Below are 19,444 nucleotides of genomic sequence, written 5' to 3'. Positions count from 1 at the left end.
ACTATTTGCCCCCAACCAGAGCAGGAGAATGAGTGACGCTGGGTACCAAGGTGGTATTGGATCCCATCACCTTATGGCAAAGTGGCTGGCAGTTCCTGGGAGGAGACAGTCTCATCATTCCCCACCTCCACCCAGCCCCCAAGTGTCACTCTGCACCAGGACTCAGCCCACTATGCTGTGAAACTGGAAATGGAGTTCTTCCTCCCCAGCCCCTGCCATCCGGGCCTCAGGTGGATCAACCGCAAGGCACACAGCTGTGAATGAGAAGGTCCCCAAACTGCAGCTCTGCCTAAGAACAACCTACCGTTAATTACCTATGCCGCCCAATAAGGCCCAATGGGGGCCTTGTTGCTCAGCTTCTCAGCTGTCTCATACAACCCTGTAATTACACGGAGAGTAGTGAGAGTTATTTTTGCAGATATTGCTGCCTCAAAAAAAGGGGAGGGGGAAGCATTTTTAGATGCTCCCATTTTGCAGTTAAATATGATCTTCTGAAAGATGGCATCTTTAGAAAATGATGCAGTTTCATTATAAAGAGCAATTTACAGCCTTCAGAATGTATGGGTAATTCTGTGACATTCTCTCTGTGAATGCATTTATTTGTAAAGATTAGTTACTGTGAGTTTTTTGAAGTTATCAACAACTTATAGCCAGGAAGCCTAGCCAGTAGCACTTCCACAATTTATTTTTTAATTGTTACTCACATTTAAACTCTCCTTTTCATAAATCACTCCTTTTTTGTATTTTAGTATTTAGGTTCTATGCTGATAAAAGAGCTCAGGGGGACAGAATCAACCCAAGATGCTTGTGCAAAAATGCGGGTAAGTTTGCCAAACTCTTTATTTCTAGTAGCTGAAACACTAAATACTGGGTATGGATACAAATTGCCACCTTTCAAGATTACTGTTTTCTTCATCTGTTGGTCTGCTGAATCACATCGGTATTACATTAGAAAAAAAAAAGGTGTTTTGGCTTTGTTCATGTTTATTCTTGGGCTTGTCTCATTGTATTTTATGTCTAATATTTTTATACCATATTACATTTGTTCTTAATTATTTTTAATGAATTTAAGTTAACTATATACTCATTGATGATTCTCCAGATTAGGAGAAAAATGATCTTTAGTTTATTTTAAGAAAATATTCTAAGCGCACCCACTTGACAGTCTGAGAATAAATCCCGAAAAGACCACCAATTAACTAAAAATTATCCAAAGCCGAAGTATTGCAAACGTGTTACAGAAAGCTAATATTCTATTTGTGTCTTCTTAATTATTCATTTTTTCTTAGTAGAAGAAAAACATTCAACTCCGAGTAGAATAAACCGTTTGATGGTAGTAAATGTTGGCAGAAGTGGCAATTCAGATGCCTCTGATTGGTGGCTCGTGAGTTTCTAGAAATCTACTTTGCCCAGAGCTGATCTCACCCGTGTTCACCATTGTCCTGTGCCCCTTATTCTAGCTTCTTCCATACCAGGTGCATAGAGGATATGGCGATATCTGGCAGTACACATAAAGAATACTGGACTTAATAAAACAGCTAACCAAAGTCAAATTTAAGATCACTGGAGAGTAAATTCTGACTTTTATTTGTGGCCAGTCTACTTTGTCATTAGTTTTATTTGAACATCTTTTAGTGCTAAATATTTTTAAAGCATATAATTGAGCTGAAACAATTATGAAGGTCAATTTGTAACATCCTTTGTTCATGGAAAGCTAAGTGTATGTGAACCTTCATGAAATTGAGACCTCAGTCTGTAATCACCAATTAAAAATTTCGATTCATTTAACAGCAGAAAGACTGAAATGGTTGCCCATGTTTGGTAGATGCTGTATTTAATGAAACTCAAAGTTCAAGTTTTGTTGATGGTTGCTTGCCATATGAGTCACTTTTATTCACAAAAGTAGTGTGATAGCTGCCAACATTTACTGGGTAATCACAATGTGTATGACCCAGTGTAATTATTAACCCCATTTACAGATGAAGAAACTGAGGCTCAGGGAGGTTAAATGACTCCCCCAAGGTCTTAAAAGTTGGTAGGCACTATTACTAACTAACTTGCCAACCTAGGACTGGAATTCAGATCTGTCTGACTCCAGAACTCAAGCCTCCCTGGATCTTTCTGAGCTCCGTTTTCTTACTTAGAAAATGACATTAGATTGGATGGCCTTTAGGGGTTTTCCTGGTTTCATAATTCTGGGAACCTTGTATTCTAAGTATACACACATCTGCCGAAATTGTGTCACCACTGGACAATGAGAAAATGGGAGCCATTTTCAATCATCAAACCTCATAATGATTTCTGAGATATTCATGAACATGTCCAGGAAATCAATTTGGCCTCTCTGACTTAGTACTATTAACCAAATTACCTGGGTCCAGATACTTCAGTGTTCTAATCAGCATAAATATTGCCTTGTGCTTGTAACATCATTTAAAATATGCCAGATCTGTGATTTGAGTTTCAGTCAATTTCTTGAAATTGAGTGGATCTGAAATTACATCCTGATAGCAATAGCAAAGCCATTTTAATAGTCTCAGTAGAGAATGATTTAGTTAAATACTTGTCTGTTGCTTAAAATGAAATTCAGAAAAAGCTATTTATTTAGAAGCCATTCTTCTATTCTTTGGGGCATTTTTCTGGTTTGCTGCCCTTGGTGTTTATTTTAGATTGTTTACATGAAAATAGAAACTTTATTGCTTCGGAATATCATAAACCCTCTTTTTCCATTTTGATTAAATAGATGAGTCCTTGATACAGTAGCTAAAGTTGCATTCAGTGCATTCCCAGGAGCCTTTCAAATCCAGAAGCAGATTTGATCTGTTAACTGGGATTAGTGTGTTGTGACGTAGAACTTGGCCAGCTACAAATGGTGTGGATCTCAACTTGCAGCTAGTTTTCAGTGGGAACCCAGTGTTGCTGTTTTCTCTGCTTCCAGCGTGGTGGGATTTCAGCTTAAAATCCCCCCAGTACAGTGACGTTCCCCCTGTGGGAAATACATTAGGACACAGTTGGTCTTAAAAGTTGGTAGGCACTATTACTAATAGGTCAAAGTACTTTATATTTAAATTACCTGATTTATTCTTTTATTTGAAAAAATAAGAAGTTTCCAGTTCAACAGCATGCAGTTTAGCTGGAATTAAAATTCCCTTCCATTTAAAAAAGTAAACCAGTGTGGTTCCTGAATTTTGTGAGATGTTTTCTTAAATGTACTTTGTTAACAAAGATGACTAAGAATAGGCTTCTGCTCTCCGTGGAAGAAAACAACGTGTAAACATTTAATTATCACAGAGTGGTAGAAGTACAACCAAAGAGGTCTCCTCACTTTGCTGTCAGCCCAGGGGGATCGTCAGTGATGATCCTGAAAATGACATGAAGTCAAGTTCTCCTACAATCGGTTTATTAGGGCTTATAGCAGTTAACACTTACATGCCCAGCCTGCACAAGAGGCTTACGTACATGATTTCCCCTCATCCGTGGAGTAGAAAGTGTATCCCATATCCAAAATGCTTGGGACCGGGAGTTTTTCAAATTTCAGATTTTTTCAGATTTTGGAATAGTCACATATATAATGAGATCAGTGACCCAAGTTGAAGCTCAATTCATTTGTGTTTCATACACACCTGTGCACATAAGCGAAGGTGATTTTATGTGCCATTCTTAGCACACCTGCATTTTGATTGCATTTTGACCCATTACATGAAGTCAGGTGTGGAGTTCTCCACCTGTGGCATCATGTTGGTCCTCAGAGAAGTTCAAGTTTGGTAGCCTTACAGATTTCAGGTTCTCAGATCAGGGGTGTTCAACCTATGTGGTCATTGTCCCCACTTTACATATGGGGAAACAAAGGCTAAGGAAAGTCAAGCATCACCCAACCAGCAAGAAGTAGCCTCAGGATTTGAAGCCAGGCACTTCCCCATCGTGCAGTGGAGCAGACCTTGTCCAGAGTTCTAAAGCAGCTGAAAAGATGGATCATTTATATTTCCTAAGAACCAACTTTGAGAACCCTCAGTCCATAAGATTAGGACTCGATTAGACCATATAAGCACACACATATCTAGTAATCTGGGGTACCTTCCAGTGTGTGAACATAAACAGCATTTTCACAACAGTCCTTACTGCATCCTTAGTATCTGTAAGATGTTGTTCCTCATAACACTTACTTTAACACATTCATTTTTGCTCCAGCAAAAACCAAATGCAGTTTTCCCTTCTTGGAAGCATTTGGAGTCTTTGATAGTCACAACTGGTTAATTTCTTAGTTTATCTAAACCCATTCATTCATCTCTAAGGACCCTTCAATTCTGAAATAAAGATAATTTTCACTGACTTCCTGGTGTTTTATTATACATATTATTTCCACTAAAAATACACCATAATAAACTGTGTTAGATGGAGTTTAATTCACACCATTCTACAACAAGAAACCATCTCTCTCTTGATTAGCTCAGGTTAACCTGTCTTTTTTTCCCCTTCAAACTGTCTTAAGATTTTTTCAATTAGTAGGTTGTATTTTTGGAGTGGTTTTAGGTGTACAGAAAACTTGAGAGGAAGGCAGAGAGATTTCCTGTGTCCCTTGCCCTTGCACATGCATAGTCTCCTCCAGTCATCCTACTCCACCAGATTGTTGTGTTTGTTACAACTGCTGAACCTACAGCCACACCTTTTAACCTCCCAAGTGTATAGTTTACATCACTGTCAACACTCTTGGTGTTGTGCATTCTGTGAGTTTGGGCAGTTTGATGTGGCCTGTATCCGCCATTATATCATTATTCAGAGTAGTTCACTTCCCTAAAAGTCCTCTACTTTTTAGAGCAGTTTGAGATTTAAAGAAAATCTTGGCATAAATTAAAGAGTACCCATATACTCCCTCTGTTACTAACAACTTGCAATAGTGTGGTACCTTTATCTCAATGATGGGCCAATATTGATACACGATTATTAACTGAAGTCCACGGTTTACATTAGAGTTCATTGTTTGTGTTATGCACTCTTTTGAGTTTTAACAAGTGCATAATATTATGTATCAACCATTACATCTTGATTACTTCCAAATTTGGGCAATGATAGAGATGCTGTAAATACAAACATTTGGATGCAGGTGTTTATCTTAAGGTTTTTTCCCCTACCTGGATTCAAACTCTAAATAATAATATTGTCTTCTGAATTCTGTCTAGTGAAGAAGAATCAATAGGAATTAGCATTAAGCCCTGATAATTTTTTATTTAGTAAATTGCAATTTCTGTTTTATCTTGGAGTCTTCAGTACAACCCTGGAATTAGGTATGCTTTGATAATGAAGCATACTTTAGGTAGAATGATTTATATGAATTATTTTGTTCCTTGGTATAGTGCAGCCTGGCTGCTTATTTCCTGTATCATGACAGCTTAAAAGATATTTCTATTTAAGATTAAAAATCTAAAAACACATTTTAGGGATGTGTGAAGAATGGTAAAAGGTATCTGTCTTACCTGAACATATTCATTAGCTCTGCCTTTTATGGTTACTCATTGGGTTTTCCAGCTAAATCCATGCTCAGTGACACAGTCTTCATTTCTCAAGCAATTCCTGGGGGGGTGGGGACCTTCTTTCTGCCATTGCTCAAGTCACACTGTATAGATATGCCTGGCTACTCATCCCGTCCCCACCCCTGCCTTAAAAGCAGAGACTGTGTGCATTACAGCCTCATCACCAGCTTTATAGTAGCTCCCTTTCAAGGTGGTCATGACATTGACAAAGTAAGGTATGTAGAGTGCCTAGCTTAGAACCGTCCCCTAACATACTGGCTTCTCTTCCAGAGGCTTAAAAATGAGTAAATTCATGGACTTAGCTGCTTTGGATTATTTTATTTGTTCTTCCCCAGTTCTGAAGCACCAGAGTCCCATTCACTATCCTGGTTTGCTAGGTACACAGTATGTAGGAGAGTATCCCAAGTCTTAGGAATACTGTTCTTTTATTTTCATATGTAAAGGGCCATTGCCAAAAAGAAGGGAAATAATGAACAAGTGAACTATTCACAAGATGATATATGTAATTTTGCAATTTTGTAATTGGGGGAGGTTATTTGTCCCAAAATTGATTGGGAGTTGCCTCCTTTTAATAATGTGTCCACTGGATTGAATTTTACAAAGCATATTGCTTTAGATTTTCAGTGGTCTGGGTTGTTGTTTTGTATTAATAACTCCCACTCTGAAGATTCCAAGACATACAGAGTTTGGTGAAATCAGGTTTTGCTCTGGCCAGGTGGTCCCACTCAGCATTGCCTCCCCTGGGCTTACACACACCACACCCCCAGCCCTGAATTAATATACAGGACTCCATCACTTCCCTAATCAATTTAAATACCCCATTTGGAAACATCTGCTACTGGGAGAGGTGATCCATATACTCAATTTAACACTGCCGTCTTCCTTTCTCTAATCCCATAGTTGGCAGTGTATTATTCACAGGTGTTTGTGGTCAAGGAAATTTGTCTTTAAAAAAAGAAAAAGAAAAATCTGCTTTTAATCAGGATAAGGTGGGAATCTGCCTTCCTGGTATGAGAGGAAATGTTTCAAGGTTGTTTCTGAGTCAGGAATGAGCAGATCTTCCAGTGTGCTGAGACTTGGGAACCTTCATTTCCAAGGGAACAGGCAATGTCTCCTCTCCTCTCATTGGGCCTCTTCCCCTGAACTTGTCTGGTTCTTTAAACTTTCAATCTGGAAGCACTTCTAAACTATGAATTTTCAGATATATAGATTTCTGAATAATAATCCATCCCTTAGTTCAAGTGTGAAGACAATCTTTTTTCTATGCTTTCAGAAAAACAATGGTGGAAATGAGATGAACGCTTTTTTAGATGGGAATGTTAAACATTAGAAGAGGCTCAAACTAAAATCCTGACTTGTTCTCCTATCTATACACAAATTCCTTCTGTGAGTGATTTTTATTTTCAGAAATAACTTAAGGAATTACTTCTTAGGAACCAGGCTGGGAGGAGGAAAAAAAAAGGCAAACTATTGTCTCTGTGGCTCAAATTTCAGGGAAGAATCAAATACATTTAATTTATCTTTCACTCTCTCCCAAATACTGCACAAGCCACTGAATACAGGTCTAAGCCCAAAAATATATGTTGTGTGTGTATGTGCGTATTCAAGTAGTGATTGTTATGGGGCGTGACTTAAGAACAGACCAATCACCACTGAGAAGTCCAAATTTGAGAGTCTTTATTAAGCTGGCCAGCTGACTGTCTCACACAATGCCCCAAAAAATGGCTATTGGGAGAACAGCCTTGACCACAGGGTTGTAGGGTTCTTATACCAAAAATCACATCAATCATAATTGTCTGTTGCTATGATTCGAAATTACACATTAACATCATGAGAACATCAACAGAGGGGGAAGTGGGTCAAAATGACCCTTACCTAGGTACAAACTAAAGAATGGTTACTAACATCCAGACAATCACTGTTCACATGGTACCTTGTTTAGGAGCAATAGGAATCAAAAGAGAGCAAAGTTTCTTTACATAGGAATTATCATTCTGTATTGTTAAACATGTCACACTAAGTAACTGATGATGGGCACAGAGGCAGGGTGTTCCCATGGGAGGAACTTATTTCCTACATAACATGGAGTCTCAGCAAAATGGAGTCTGTTTAGTCATTTCCCTTAGAGTCTGGCATATGACATTCTCATCGAGCCAGATCTGTCAGCCCATCACAGTGATACCTGGGCTGCGGGTGTGGCTCAGTGGTTGAACCTTTGACTAGCACCCATGAGGTCCTGGGTTTGAGCCCCAGCACTGCTTAAAATTAAATAGCAGGGGCTGGGGATATGGGTCAGTTGGTAGAGTGCCTGCCTTGCAAGCACAAGGCCCTGGGTTCGATCCCCAGCACTGCAAAAAAAAAAAAAAAGCAGCACACATAGCCACACTTCTGACACCCTATTGCTGACCTTTGCTCCACAGACCTTTTCCTTTGTGTTTTCTCAGGGGTCTACACAGTAAAAGACTAAGAAGACTAACCAGTACTATCCATCTCATCCCCCCATTGTCTTCACACTCGCTTCCCTTTTTATTTTTGTTTGTATTGCTCACATAACTGAATTTTTCCTCCCACGTGACTCTATCACTGCTCCTCACTGAAAGGTTTCATGGGCTTCTCCTGTCCTGAATCTCCACTTAAGTTCTTTCTAATTATGTTGATGTGATTCAGCATCCTTGACTCAAGTATTTCGTTCTGATGAATGCTCATGGTTGCAGCCACCATGTCACGTCCATGATGTCATGAAGCTGACACTACTTGGTTATGCTCACAGATTTTGATTTTGCTTCCACTGTTTTGCCAGGGGCTTGCTGTCCTTTGGAAAGGGCTTTCTAAGTGAGAGCCTCCATCCTCAGAATAGCGCTAGTAGCCAAAGTCTGTTGATATTTGCTACATGCTAGGCACCAAAGTATCCATGTAATCCTCTCAACTCTACAAAGCCGATGGTAGGCTAACTGTTGAGGCAGGCCCAAAATTACTAGTTAGGCTCTCTTGCCAAGGCTTCCAGCAGGCCAGGTTATGTTTTAGTATGTAGCCAGGGCTGGGAACCAGCTATTTTATGGTTAGTCAAGGTGAGAAACACTCTGATTCAGCATATAGACTCAAGGTCATAAACATTAACTTGTGAGCATGCGTCCCCCCCTTATATAACCTGTTGGCAGTGTGCCTTTTTTGATCAGCATGTAAAAAGGGCCTATGGAGAAGACTTGGGTGAAATGGGCTAATGGGGACAAAAATGAGGACTAACATGGAACTGGCTGGGAGCTGAAGCTAAAGCGGGTGGCCAGAGGCTGTGGCTGCCATTGAACAAAGCATGTCTACTATCCCAACTGGATCTTAGGTCTTTTTCTACCTGTCAAACCCCAAATCTGTTTCCTGGGTCAGAGCCCCCTCACAACACTAACATACCCATTTTACAAATGAGGTAACTAAGACAGAGAGGTGAGGTAGAAGCCTCATAACTAGGAAGTGGTAGAAGTAAGCCAGGAATCCAAATGTGTCGTCCTGTGCTTTCATTCCTACAGTGGATCCAGGAGGAAGGAGCTGACCAGTGGAACCCCCCACCACACAACTCACCACACACACTCACCCACGCACAGCTGAAGTTGTACTTACCAGTGATTAAAAAACTCAATGTGTTTTTCATGCATTGACACTTTTAAAAACTGAAATCATAAATTTTTTAAACTTTATTTTGTTTCTTATTACAAAAGCAATACATTTTCATTGTTGTCCACTTCTAAAATGGAGACCAGAAGGGAAATAAGAACAACTGTAACTTTACCACCCAGGAGTGATGAACACCTCCTTATAACACCTGTTTGAGTGGGATGCTCCAGGTTGATTACTTACACATTCGTAGGCATTGCTTTTCCACTAAAAATTGGAAATGTTCTGTACCTGCTATTTCATAATCCATTTTAAAACACAATATGTTTTGAAATATTTTTATTCCAGTGGTATTCACCCTCAACATTACTTGTAATGGTTGATTCCAATATGCCAACCCCATCCTTGAACCATATGTATTTAGCCAGTTCCCCTAGTTGGTTACTGGGGCATTTCCATTTTTCTCAAATGGTAGCCAGCACTCTGGGTGACATGCCTTTTCCTGCTGGGTCAAATGGTATACACCTCTTGAAACTTTGGATAACTATTGGAGATCTGCCTCCTGGAACACCCATCTAGTTTACACTCCCAGAAGCAGTGCACAAACCCACGTTGGTGTTTGCACATCACGTCTCTCAGCAGCATGTGCTTAATAACTTGGATGTGCTCCTAGTCGAGGGAGAACTGGGGAACTTTTATGAGAAATCATCCGTCTTTGGCATGATGCCTGCTCTTATCAGCATCTATTCTGGATGTAACTCTACAATCTCTTTTTATGACTTCTCCTCCTTATTTTATGTGAAGAATGTTTTTTGCTTTCACAGTCCCTGAGAAACCACGAAAGGATTAAATAATTTTTGTTAATTGCTCTCAAGACCAAGAGCTGTAGCTAAATGCTAATGAAGGATTTTTAGAAATCACTTGTCAAGTGGAGAAAGCGTGTTTTGATAAACTGACTTCTCTCTGGATTAATGTAGAACGTGGTACAACTGGGTTTGCACGCGTAGCAGCAGAGGACAGTTCTGACAGAGACTTTCAATCAAATTGATCAACTGCATTTTTAGAGCAGTAGTTCTCAAAGTGTGGGCCCCAGACCTGCGGTGTCAGCAGCATCTGGCAACTTGTTAGAATTGCAAATTCTTAGGCCCCACCTGCAGATCCCTGAGACTGCAACCGGGAGTGGGGCCCAACAATCTGTTATTCACCAGGTCCTTTGTGGGACCGGATGCTAAGGCAGGTCCACTGGACACTCCACCAAGGCTGCTGTGTAGGCATGCTGACCTGGATGGACACATTCTGTCGTCCTGCCTGTAAACCAGCCAGGACAAGAGGAACAGAGACAGAAGATACCACGCTGGGCAGTGCCAAACATCAGCTAGGGTTTGTGAGTTACACAGGCTGGAGATGCATTCTGAACGGCCACTTGCCTGCTGTCTGTCCTTGTCACATGGTCTTAGCTCTTGAACCAGAGTTCTTATGACCAGAAAAACCCTTGAGAGGTCATTCAGCCTTATTTCCCAAATGAGGCCCACCCTTGGTGTTTATGACAGGTGACCCCACATTATTTTTAAAGTCATCCCAAGGAAAACTTTCCAGCTGCCCCTGGTAATGATGTCCCATGCACCCACCCACCCCGCCCCCAGGAAGCCAACCCCTTCTTTCGGTGCCTGCAGTTTGAATCAGTTTTTAGTCACAGAAATGAAGACCTACCCTCCTCTCCTCAAGGCTGAAAAATCCCAGGATCCTCACAGCTTTCTCCACGCCATAGGAGCCTCTTGCTAACCTTTGGATCATGTCTGCATGCTCCTCTACACCCTCCAAGACCTCCTTCCTGGCTGTGGGCACCAAGGCTCTCTGAAAAGTTTGTTGAGACTCTAGGTATGCAGGGGTGGTTCTTCTTGATAGCACCTACTACATGCTCAATGCCGAAGATCAGATCCTTGGCTCATTTCTTTAACAGGCATGGATTTCAGCAGCCATGAGATTGAGTCCTGTGAGCTGCTACATTCAGCCATTTTTTACTTGAAAATGGTGACTTCATAGGGTCCAACAGAAGACTGCAAGCTAGTGATTGTGGGGGAGACAAATCAAGAAGGTGTGGATGGTCCCCAAGGATCTCCCCATGTAATGAGGGAAGCAGAGGCCCTGAGACCCAGGGAAGTGGACACAAGGAAGTGGCAAAGGTGGGGACACAAGAAGAAAGCCATCCCATCAGCCTGGGAGGCCCAGGATGTCCTTCCCCAGAAATCGAACTTCACCCTGAGTTTCCACAGGTGGGAGTTCATTTCAAATGGCTGCTTTGGGGTCTTCTCTTTTTGCCTTATCATCCCCACCACCCAGCTAGCTGCATACAAAATCATCACAATACTGCTGGTTTTCTGTATTTTGTATGCGTTTTAAAGTCACTGAGGGCTACCAAACGTAATTGTCTGGTCTTAATTTACTTGCTGAAACTGAATGTTATAATTAAGCTTTGTAACTAACTAAGGAAAATATTATATGGCAAAATTAATAGTTATGACTCAACACTGAATGAATATCCAACTAGAAAGCATTCTCAGGGTAGCTATGCAAAATCTCTTCCATAGTCTGCTTCAGATACACTGGTGTTGTAAGAGTGAAGGGCTGGGGGCCCCCGTGGACTGCCTCACTTAGATTTCCCCTCTGCTGCTGACAGGGCTCAAATGATTCTCACTGGGAACATGAGTATCACTGCAGACTTGCACCCAGCCCAACAGCTCACAGCCCAAGTGCTCCTGTGGTGAGCTCTCATTCATGTGCTAGGAAAGCTGTGCTCAGATCAGATAGAGTTCATGCATTCATAGAAGGATATTCCCATATTGTTCATCCTGCATTCAAAAAGGAGAAACCAGACCAGGTGCACTCTTGCACCCCTATAACCCCAGCCACTGAGGAGGCTAAGGCAGGAGGATTGCAAATTTGAGGCCAGACTCAGCAACTGAGGAAGATCCTAAGCAAATTAGTGAGAGCCTTTCTCAAAATTTAAGAAATAGAAAAAGGGTGTGAATGTAGCTCAGTGGTAAAACACCCTTGGGTTCAATCTTCAGTACCAAAAGGAAAAAGAAGAAAAGAAAATGAGAAACCAGGGCTGGGGTGTGGCTTACCCAGCATGCAGGAGGCCCTGAGTCTGATCCCCAATATAGCAGTAAAACAGAAATTATGTGAGAAACTGCAATTGGCCTTCCATATCATGGGTTCTGCATCCTCCAATGCAGCTAACATGGATAGAAAATATTTGGAAAAACTATTGTGTCTGTATTAAATAGGTACCCTTTTCTTTCTTGTCATTACCTGCTAAACGATACGTAACATAGATTGTATTTGGTCTTATATGTAATTCAGAGATGATTTAAAATTCCTGAGAACCTGTGCTTGGATTCTTTGCAAACATAATATCATTTTAAATAACAGACTTGAGCACCCACGGATTTTGGTATTGGGGTGTGTCCTAATACCCCATGATACTAATGGACAATTGTACTTATTTTTAGGACATGTTTTAAAGCTAAAATAAAAGCATCAAAGGTGATTTCTGACCTGATACCAAACAACTCCTGATTTATAATTAAAAAGGAAAAGAAAAAAAATCATTATTTCTTTTCCTTGGTGAATCTAAAAATCCTTCCTTTAAAAAAATGTTTGATTGTTCAATTACTTATTAAGAATATTTCAGGTGGCCACCTCCAGATATGAAATTATGATTCAGTTCTATTTAGTGATAAAAACCCAAGTGCTAAATATAAGGCAGCCTTTGAATTTAAGATTCAAAAGTTGCATATTATCTTAGATTTCAGAGATGTAACATCTCTACCTAGCTAAATATTATTTCCTTTGGAACAATAAAAGGATATTAATCTTAACTTGGAAAATACAATAGATTATAACATAATCTATTATAAAACATAATAGATTGTCAGTATCATGCATCTTGCAAGAGAGTAAGAAAAGGTTAACTCCAGGCCTTACCCATGAGTATTCGGCTGCTGAAGTATCCAGAGCTCCTTGTTACAGATTAGCCTGTTCCGTAAAACTGGCACCAAACAGGAGGAAATTTGAAGACTTGGAAACCTCAGAAATCCCAGCAAGAGTCCAGGATAGGAAAAATCAACTAGAAACCAAAGCCAGCCAGAAGATAAGGCTTGCCCTGCTCATTTTACTGGGGGGATGAGCCTGAAGAAGAGTATTCTGTTTATGCAAATAAATGAGGCTTGAATTTTAAACATACACTTACGGGTGTGTTACTTGTTCAGAGGAGGCACTCTCGATCTGGGAAGGGAGAGAATGGTGACCTGAGAGCCAGCAGAGAAGGTGGGGCTTGGGCTTGTGATAGGACGGAAGCTCTGCTCCTTCCCACACCTGTGACATTGCCTTTAAATGAAATGGACATTTACTGGATTTTTTTATTTATTTATTTTTTGCCTCCCTGAAGATTCAGTATATTTGCTTTCTTTTTATGCATATTCATCTTTCATTAAAATTAAGTACAAAAGGCATCTTGGAAAACTCCACCAAAGTGCGCCATCAGAAAATCCCCTAAAAAGAGTTTGGATCGTCCTGTCCCATGGAAAGCAGCATTGCCTTGCTGGAGGGGTGGGACCCTGAAGCCCCACCATGGTCTCCTTGAGCTCTGTGGCCAGACAGTGCATCCTCTTGTCAAGGGGCGCAGGGGGAGAGCAGTACAGCGTGGGCCCCAGATTGGAATGCGTAGCCCCCCAGCACTGTCATTCACGGAGGCCTGGCCCAGCCATTGTCACTGACACCCGAGTTAAAGAGAACGGGAATTCTTGGAACCCACAAAAGAAAAAGGCCATTCTTTATCTTCCCTGTTTCATTCTGTTTGCATATGAAGTGGCGTCTTTGAATCATGACAGAATCGCCACTGCTGCCCTCCGTCTGCCAAAGGGCATGGAGTTGACACCCTGCTGCCACAGCTCTTCGCTCCCTTAAGTTCACCGCCCAGCCCCAGTTTCCTGCTCTGCTTGCTGCCCTCGCTCTCCTGAAGCTTCTCTTCTGTGTCGGTAAAGCCAGGGATTTTACCCTCTACGCCCAGCCACTGCTCTGAGGCCCAGGTTTGGAGCCTTTTTAGTCCTGTGGGCATTGGGCACTGCTGTACCTTCTAACCAGCCCCCTCCTTGGCTTCTGTGGGCATCTTCCAACTCCATCTTGGATTCTTTCATTGGCTCTTAGGAATTAACTTCCCCAGAGGTGTGGTCCTTCCCGCCGTTCCTGTTCCTTTGTTGAGCCACCTCACCTGCTTCCATCTCCTCAACCGCCCTCTAAGCATGGACTTCCAGATCTGATCCTCACCTCCAATTTCCTATGTATCTCCACCCAGTATCACACAGAGGACGTGCAGGGGCCTTTCCTCTGTGTCTGTGCAAAAGCATGTCTCCCCCACCCCCACCACCACCCGGTACTCCACCTCAGTTAACCAGCGGCTTCTTTGCCTGTGACACACTACACTCATTCACTGGGGCTCCTTCAGTTCTCCACTGCCTTTACTTCAGCCAGGCTTAGGGGCTCCTCTGCATTTGCACAACAGTGTCTTGCCTGCCCATCTCCAGCCTCCAGCTGTTTCAGCACATCTTCCACACAACCACTATTTTTCTACAACACAAATCTGTTTGTGTCCCTCCCAATTTAAAGGCTTCCAGTGAATTCTGAATTGACAGAGTAAGTCACAACCTTCCAAACCTCATTTCCCATCAGTTACATAAACCCACCACATTATTTCTTATACACAGGTGTGTGTGTGTGTGTGTGTGTGTGTGTGTGTGTGTGTGTGTGTGTTGACTCTACTGCTGTAACAGACCCTTCTGTCCTCTTGTCACTTGGAAAATTTCTATTCAATATTTAAGTCATCTCAGTCAGGCAATCAGTGTTTGTTGAATGAATGAATGATTAAAGACTCACCCCCCCAAAAAAAAAGACTCACCCTAAGCTCTTGTGCAGAGTGAGATTCTCCCCCATTCACTTCTCTCAAGACACTCTGTTCATATCCTTATTGTTGCATTTTTCGTCATTGCATTGTAGCTGTTCTTCATATCTGAATGACCTTGCGTGCTGCCCCTTCCATTTCTTTTCTCAAGGCGGACGTCATGCCCAACCATCTTTTCCACTGAGCCCAGCCGCAGCTCAGAATCCTTCTTAACACAGCCCTCAGGCAGCCTCTTTAAGCCAAGTGGGATTTGCACCCTTTTTGACACTCCCTGCAGTAGACTGAGCTTTTACAGTGAGGAACATAGTGGGCTGCCCCAAAATAACCACTGAGTCGCTGAAAAAAATAGCAAATGGGTCTTTCTTAAGACAAAATAAAATATTGGTAATTTAATCTTAATGTTAACTACTTATTGTTTCATGCTACACATAAATCTGTTCAGGAGAATGTATTCATGGCAAGAGATGAACGTGTTGATTTTCCAGAATCCATTGTTTCACTTTGTAGAAAGTTCTTCACACACACATTCAATTAACCAAACTATGACCTGGGTGGCCCAGCCCTCTGTGTTTACAGAATCTATCATTGCTTTGCCTCAAGACCAGCAGAATGCATGTTATTTCTGCTAGCCTTGTCTTTGATTTGACTTGCACATTTTTCAGAAGTGGTTGGGAGAAGCATTAAAAAGATGAAAGTACATAACCTTATATTCCATTTTCATAATATCTCTTTTTGGAAATTGCAAAAGAAAATTGGCAAGTCTAGGTAATTTTAAAACTAGTTAAAAAACACTATAACAGACCTTCTTTTTCCATACAATATGAAACAGCAAATATCAAATAACAATACTCTTAATAAATTTTTGTCTTTGAAACAGGTTTGCTAACTCTCATAAAGATGTGTCAAAACAATCAGGATAATTTTGAAAGACAGTGACCCTTTCCAAGGGTCAAGCAAAAGATACAATATAATTATTATCAAGTTCAATAAGTTTCATGCACTGTTCAATTAAAAGCCTTCTTTTGTTCTGGCAGTATTTGAGAAATTAAAAATGGAACATCGTGTAATATAAATGAAGAAATTCACCAAAAGTTTATATATTATTCCTGATTCCCTTAATATACATACAACAGCTGGTTGTCAAAAGCTCAAAGCAGAAGGTTCTTGCATGTCAGTCCTAAGACTGTGCAGTACAGTAAACAGATGAGAAGACAAGAAAGAAGAGATGGATGTGAAAGCCTTAAGCAATCTCTAAAATAACAGTTTCACCACATCTGCATACATCTTGAAGCCTATTCTCCTTTTGTAGCATCCTTTACTTTTTAATGAGTTTATGCTGTTGGTGAATTACTGAAATGATTTCCTCTCTCTCACCTTTCCATGTGTTTTCTCTCCTATTCTCTTCCCACCTGTCTTATCTGGAAACTCCATCAGGCTAACTGTCAGGTAGGTTTTTCTTGATGTTTAATGTGATTATTAAGAGTATCCCATGGAGGAAAATCAAGTAAACAGTCTGTTGGTGACCAGTGATGGATGATGAGACTAAGCAGAAAAGGCACATAGTAAATTACAGAGAAACTTTTTGCAGATTCATAAAACTGAAGAGGATGCAGACCCTAAGCACATTAAGCCAGTGTGAACATCTATCATGAGGACTTAGCCTAAGGGAATACAGCAGCTCCCCATGATAAAGTAGGTTACCTGGACTGTCCAGCATTTGGCTATGACTCAAAATACAGACTGCTCCTGGAGGGCTTAGTTGTTACAGAGCGGTATTATGTCCTTTGTGGTCACACGTGATTCTACTATAAATATGCCATCAGCTTCTATGGGATTGGCCAGGTTCGAGAAAAATGCACAGTGATGTATTTTAAATTCCTGTTTTAAGTACATATCCAAACATCCCCTGTGACTTAAGGACTGAGTGTGACTAAGAAAAGGCTGGGCAGTGGTGACATATATTTTATGAATGCTAAATAAATGCACCCCTGGAGACAAATCTGCTGTGGTGTAAACCTTGGCAAAGGAATGGAGACAGAGCCCCTCATTTTCCCACTGCTACCAGGGGAGGAATCCACCTGCACCCACCTGAAGCGGTGGGGCAAGCACTTTTTACATCCTCAAGTGCAAGGCAGGTATTTTATAAGCCCAAAGCACGGCCAAGCCCAGGAGAAGAGAAACAGGCATTTAAATTAGAGTGTGTTTGGGGTATACTTGATGTGAGAGTGTGTGTGTGTATGCACGCGCGTGCATGTGTGTGCATGTGTTGTCTTTAACTTGAGTTCATTTTTATCTTTCAGGAGGAAAAATTATGTGCTCCAGTTGCCATGCAACACCACGGCTCTAACAGCTTTCTAATTTTAATTTCAGAAGTCTACAGAGCAAATGAAGAAGGTCCCTACTATTATTCTTTCGGTCTCGTATAAAGGAGTCAAATTTATTGATGCAACAAATAAGGTAGGCACCACACCTCTCTTGGTTTTAAACACTGGGTATAGTCTCGAGTAGGTGATCTAAAGTCCCATTTGAGTCACTCCTAACACCCACCTTCATGCTTCCTGCTCATACTTGCACTCTCACTCTCTCTCTCTCTCTCTCTCTCTCTCTCTCTCTCTCTCTCTCTCTCTCTCTCTCTCTCCCTCCCTCCCTCCCTCCTTCCCTCCCTCCAACCTCCCCTCCTCCCACCTCTCCCTCTTTCACATGTATATATCATCCATGGAGGAAAATCAAGTAAACAGTCTATGGGTGTCTGGTGATGGATGATGGAGATAAACAGAATATAAATACACAGAAAGGCATGTTTTATTTGGGGATCTTGACCTGGGTTTCCTGTACATATTTTGCTTTTATCTTTTCATAATGTCTTCTCTAACAGACTGTGACCCCTTACCTGGCATGTCACTTTGGATCTAGAGAACACTAAAACTGGGGGGCAAAATCACTTTAAAGAAACAGTGTCATCATTCCATGAGAGGAAAGGTTACTGATGGAAGGGCTGGTACATCTCTCTGGCGATATCTATGTCCTTTCTGTCTGTACACATAATGAACACCTGACCCTGACTCCTTTTCACAAAATCACAAGTGTCCCTGAAAAAGTATAGAAGAGAGATGAGGTGACCACTGTTGGTGGATAGTCTCTCTCTTCTGCCCTGCTCACCCAGACCTCCCACCTGGACCCACTGCATTTTGGAGACAAGGAATGAGAAATCATGAAACAGACAAACTTAAGCACCTGGAGTTAGATACCAGGGGAAAGTTCCATCGGCAATGACCCTTTGGTGTCTATACTCAACCAATTAGAAGTTTTCCTGATTGCTTTTCTGTACAGTTATTGCATCAGCAATCAGCTAAGCCCAGACGCCTCTAATCTACTTCAGAAAGCAAGCTGCTAGTTTTAGAAAAAATTCTGAAAGTCAGGAAGACAGCGTATAACACAGCATTATCATGCGGGCTAACAGTAGCTGGAGCGCTTTGGGAGTGAGCTGCCTGATGGGTAATGGTGATGTCAGCCCTGGGCTTGGCTGTTGGCAGTGACTGTTGTCAGATTACATTTGCAGAGACTCAAATTAGAACAATCCCAATTGATTTGTCTTTTTTTCTTGGAAACAACTTTAATTCCAGGTACACAAAATTATCTTATCCTTAAATTATATTCAGCTGTTTAAAAAGTTCTACAAGGTAGGAAATGCTCATTGAAGATATCATTGCTATCTGCTGTATGTAAATTTAAAGAAAGAGTTTGGTGCCTGAATTTTTCTCACTAACCTGGAGTAACTGTCTCTACTCCATCTGCATTTGAAAACCTTGAAAAGCAGTATATTTTCAGTGAATGAGTTTGACACTCTCTTACCCAACTTCGATTCAGACGATTTCTAAACAAGGGGCATTTGCCCTGGGAAGTTCCTACAGTCCTAAAACTGCCTTTCATTTGGGCACATCTGTCCTTTCTGACCCATTCTCCACCATCACAGCATTGAGGGAGAGCTCTGACAGGTCTGATGCTTATTGTGTCACTGACACCTGGAGCTATGTAGAAGCCAAGGCTCCTGTACCTCTAGGAGACATTTCTAACTCAGTCACCAGTAATTAGTTTAGTTACCCATACATACACCATTGTTTGCCAGTGACTGCTCTTTGGAAGCATCAGCAAAGAAAGGTCTGCAAAAGATCATTTTATGTAAATGAAGACACAAATAAAGAAGGCCAGCAGACCTTTCAAGTCCTTGCAGTGTGGTCCTTAGAATATTTTGGGAATGTAGAGCAAAGGTGAAGTGCAGGTGCCAGCAGCAGGTGGGGCCAACCTCTCTGTGACCGTATAGCAGTACATGCCTGGCTTTTTCTGGAGTTTG

At 41.3% G+C, this 19,444-nt stretch overlaps 1 protein-coding gene across 15 annotated transcripts in view; it reads left to right on the top strand.

Moving 5' to 3' along the window:
- ANKS1B (ankyrin repeat and sterile alpha motif domain containing 1B) overlaps window positions 1–19,444 on the top strand; it is a 1,201,009-nt gene that overhangs the window by 1,155,749 nt on the left and 25,816 nt on the right. For all 15 annotated transcript variants that reach the window (XM_079141356.1, XM_079141354.1, XM_079141351.1 and 12 more), the window contains 2 exons: window positions 750–821; window positions 17,464–17,550. In XM_079141356.1, coding sequence (XP_078997482.1) covers window positions 750–821; window positions 17,464–17,550 — 159 coding nt within the window. The remainder of the gene's footprint in view (window positions 1–749; window positions 822–17,463; window positions 17,551–19,444) is intronic.

Source organism: Sciurus vulgaris (assembly GCF_902686455.1).
Source record: "Sciurus vulgaris genome assembly, chromosome: 5".
Taxonomy (NCBI): Eukaryota; Metazoa; Chordata; class Mammalia; order Rodentia; family Sciuridae; genus Sciurus; species Sciurus vulgaris.
Note: the sequence above shows the minus strand (reverse complement) of the source record. Positions and strands in the feature narration are given on the sequence as shown.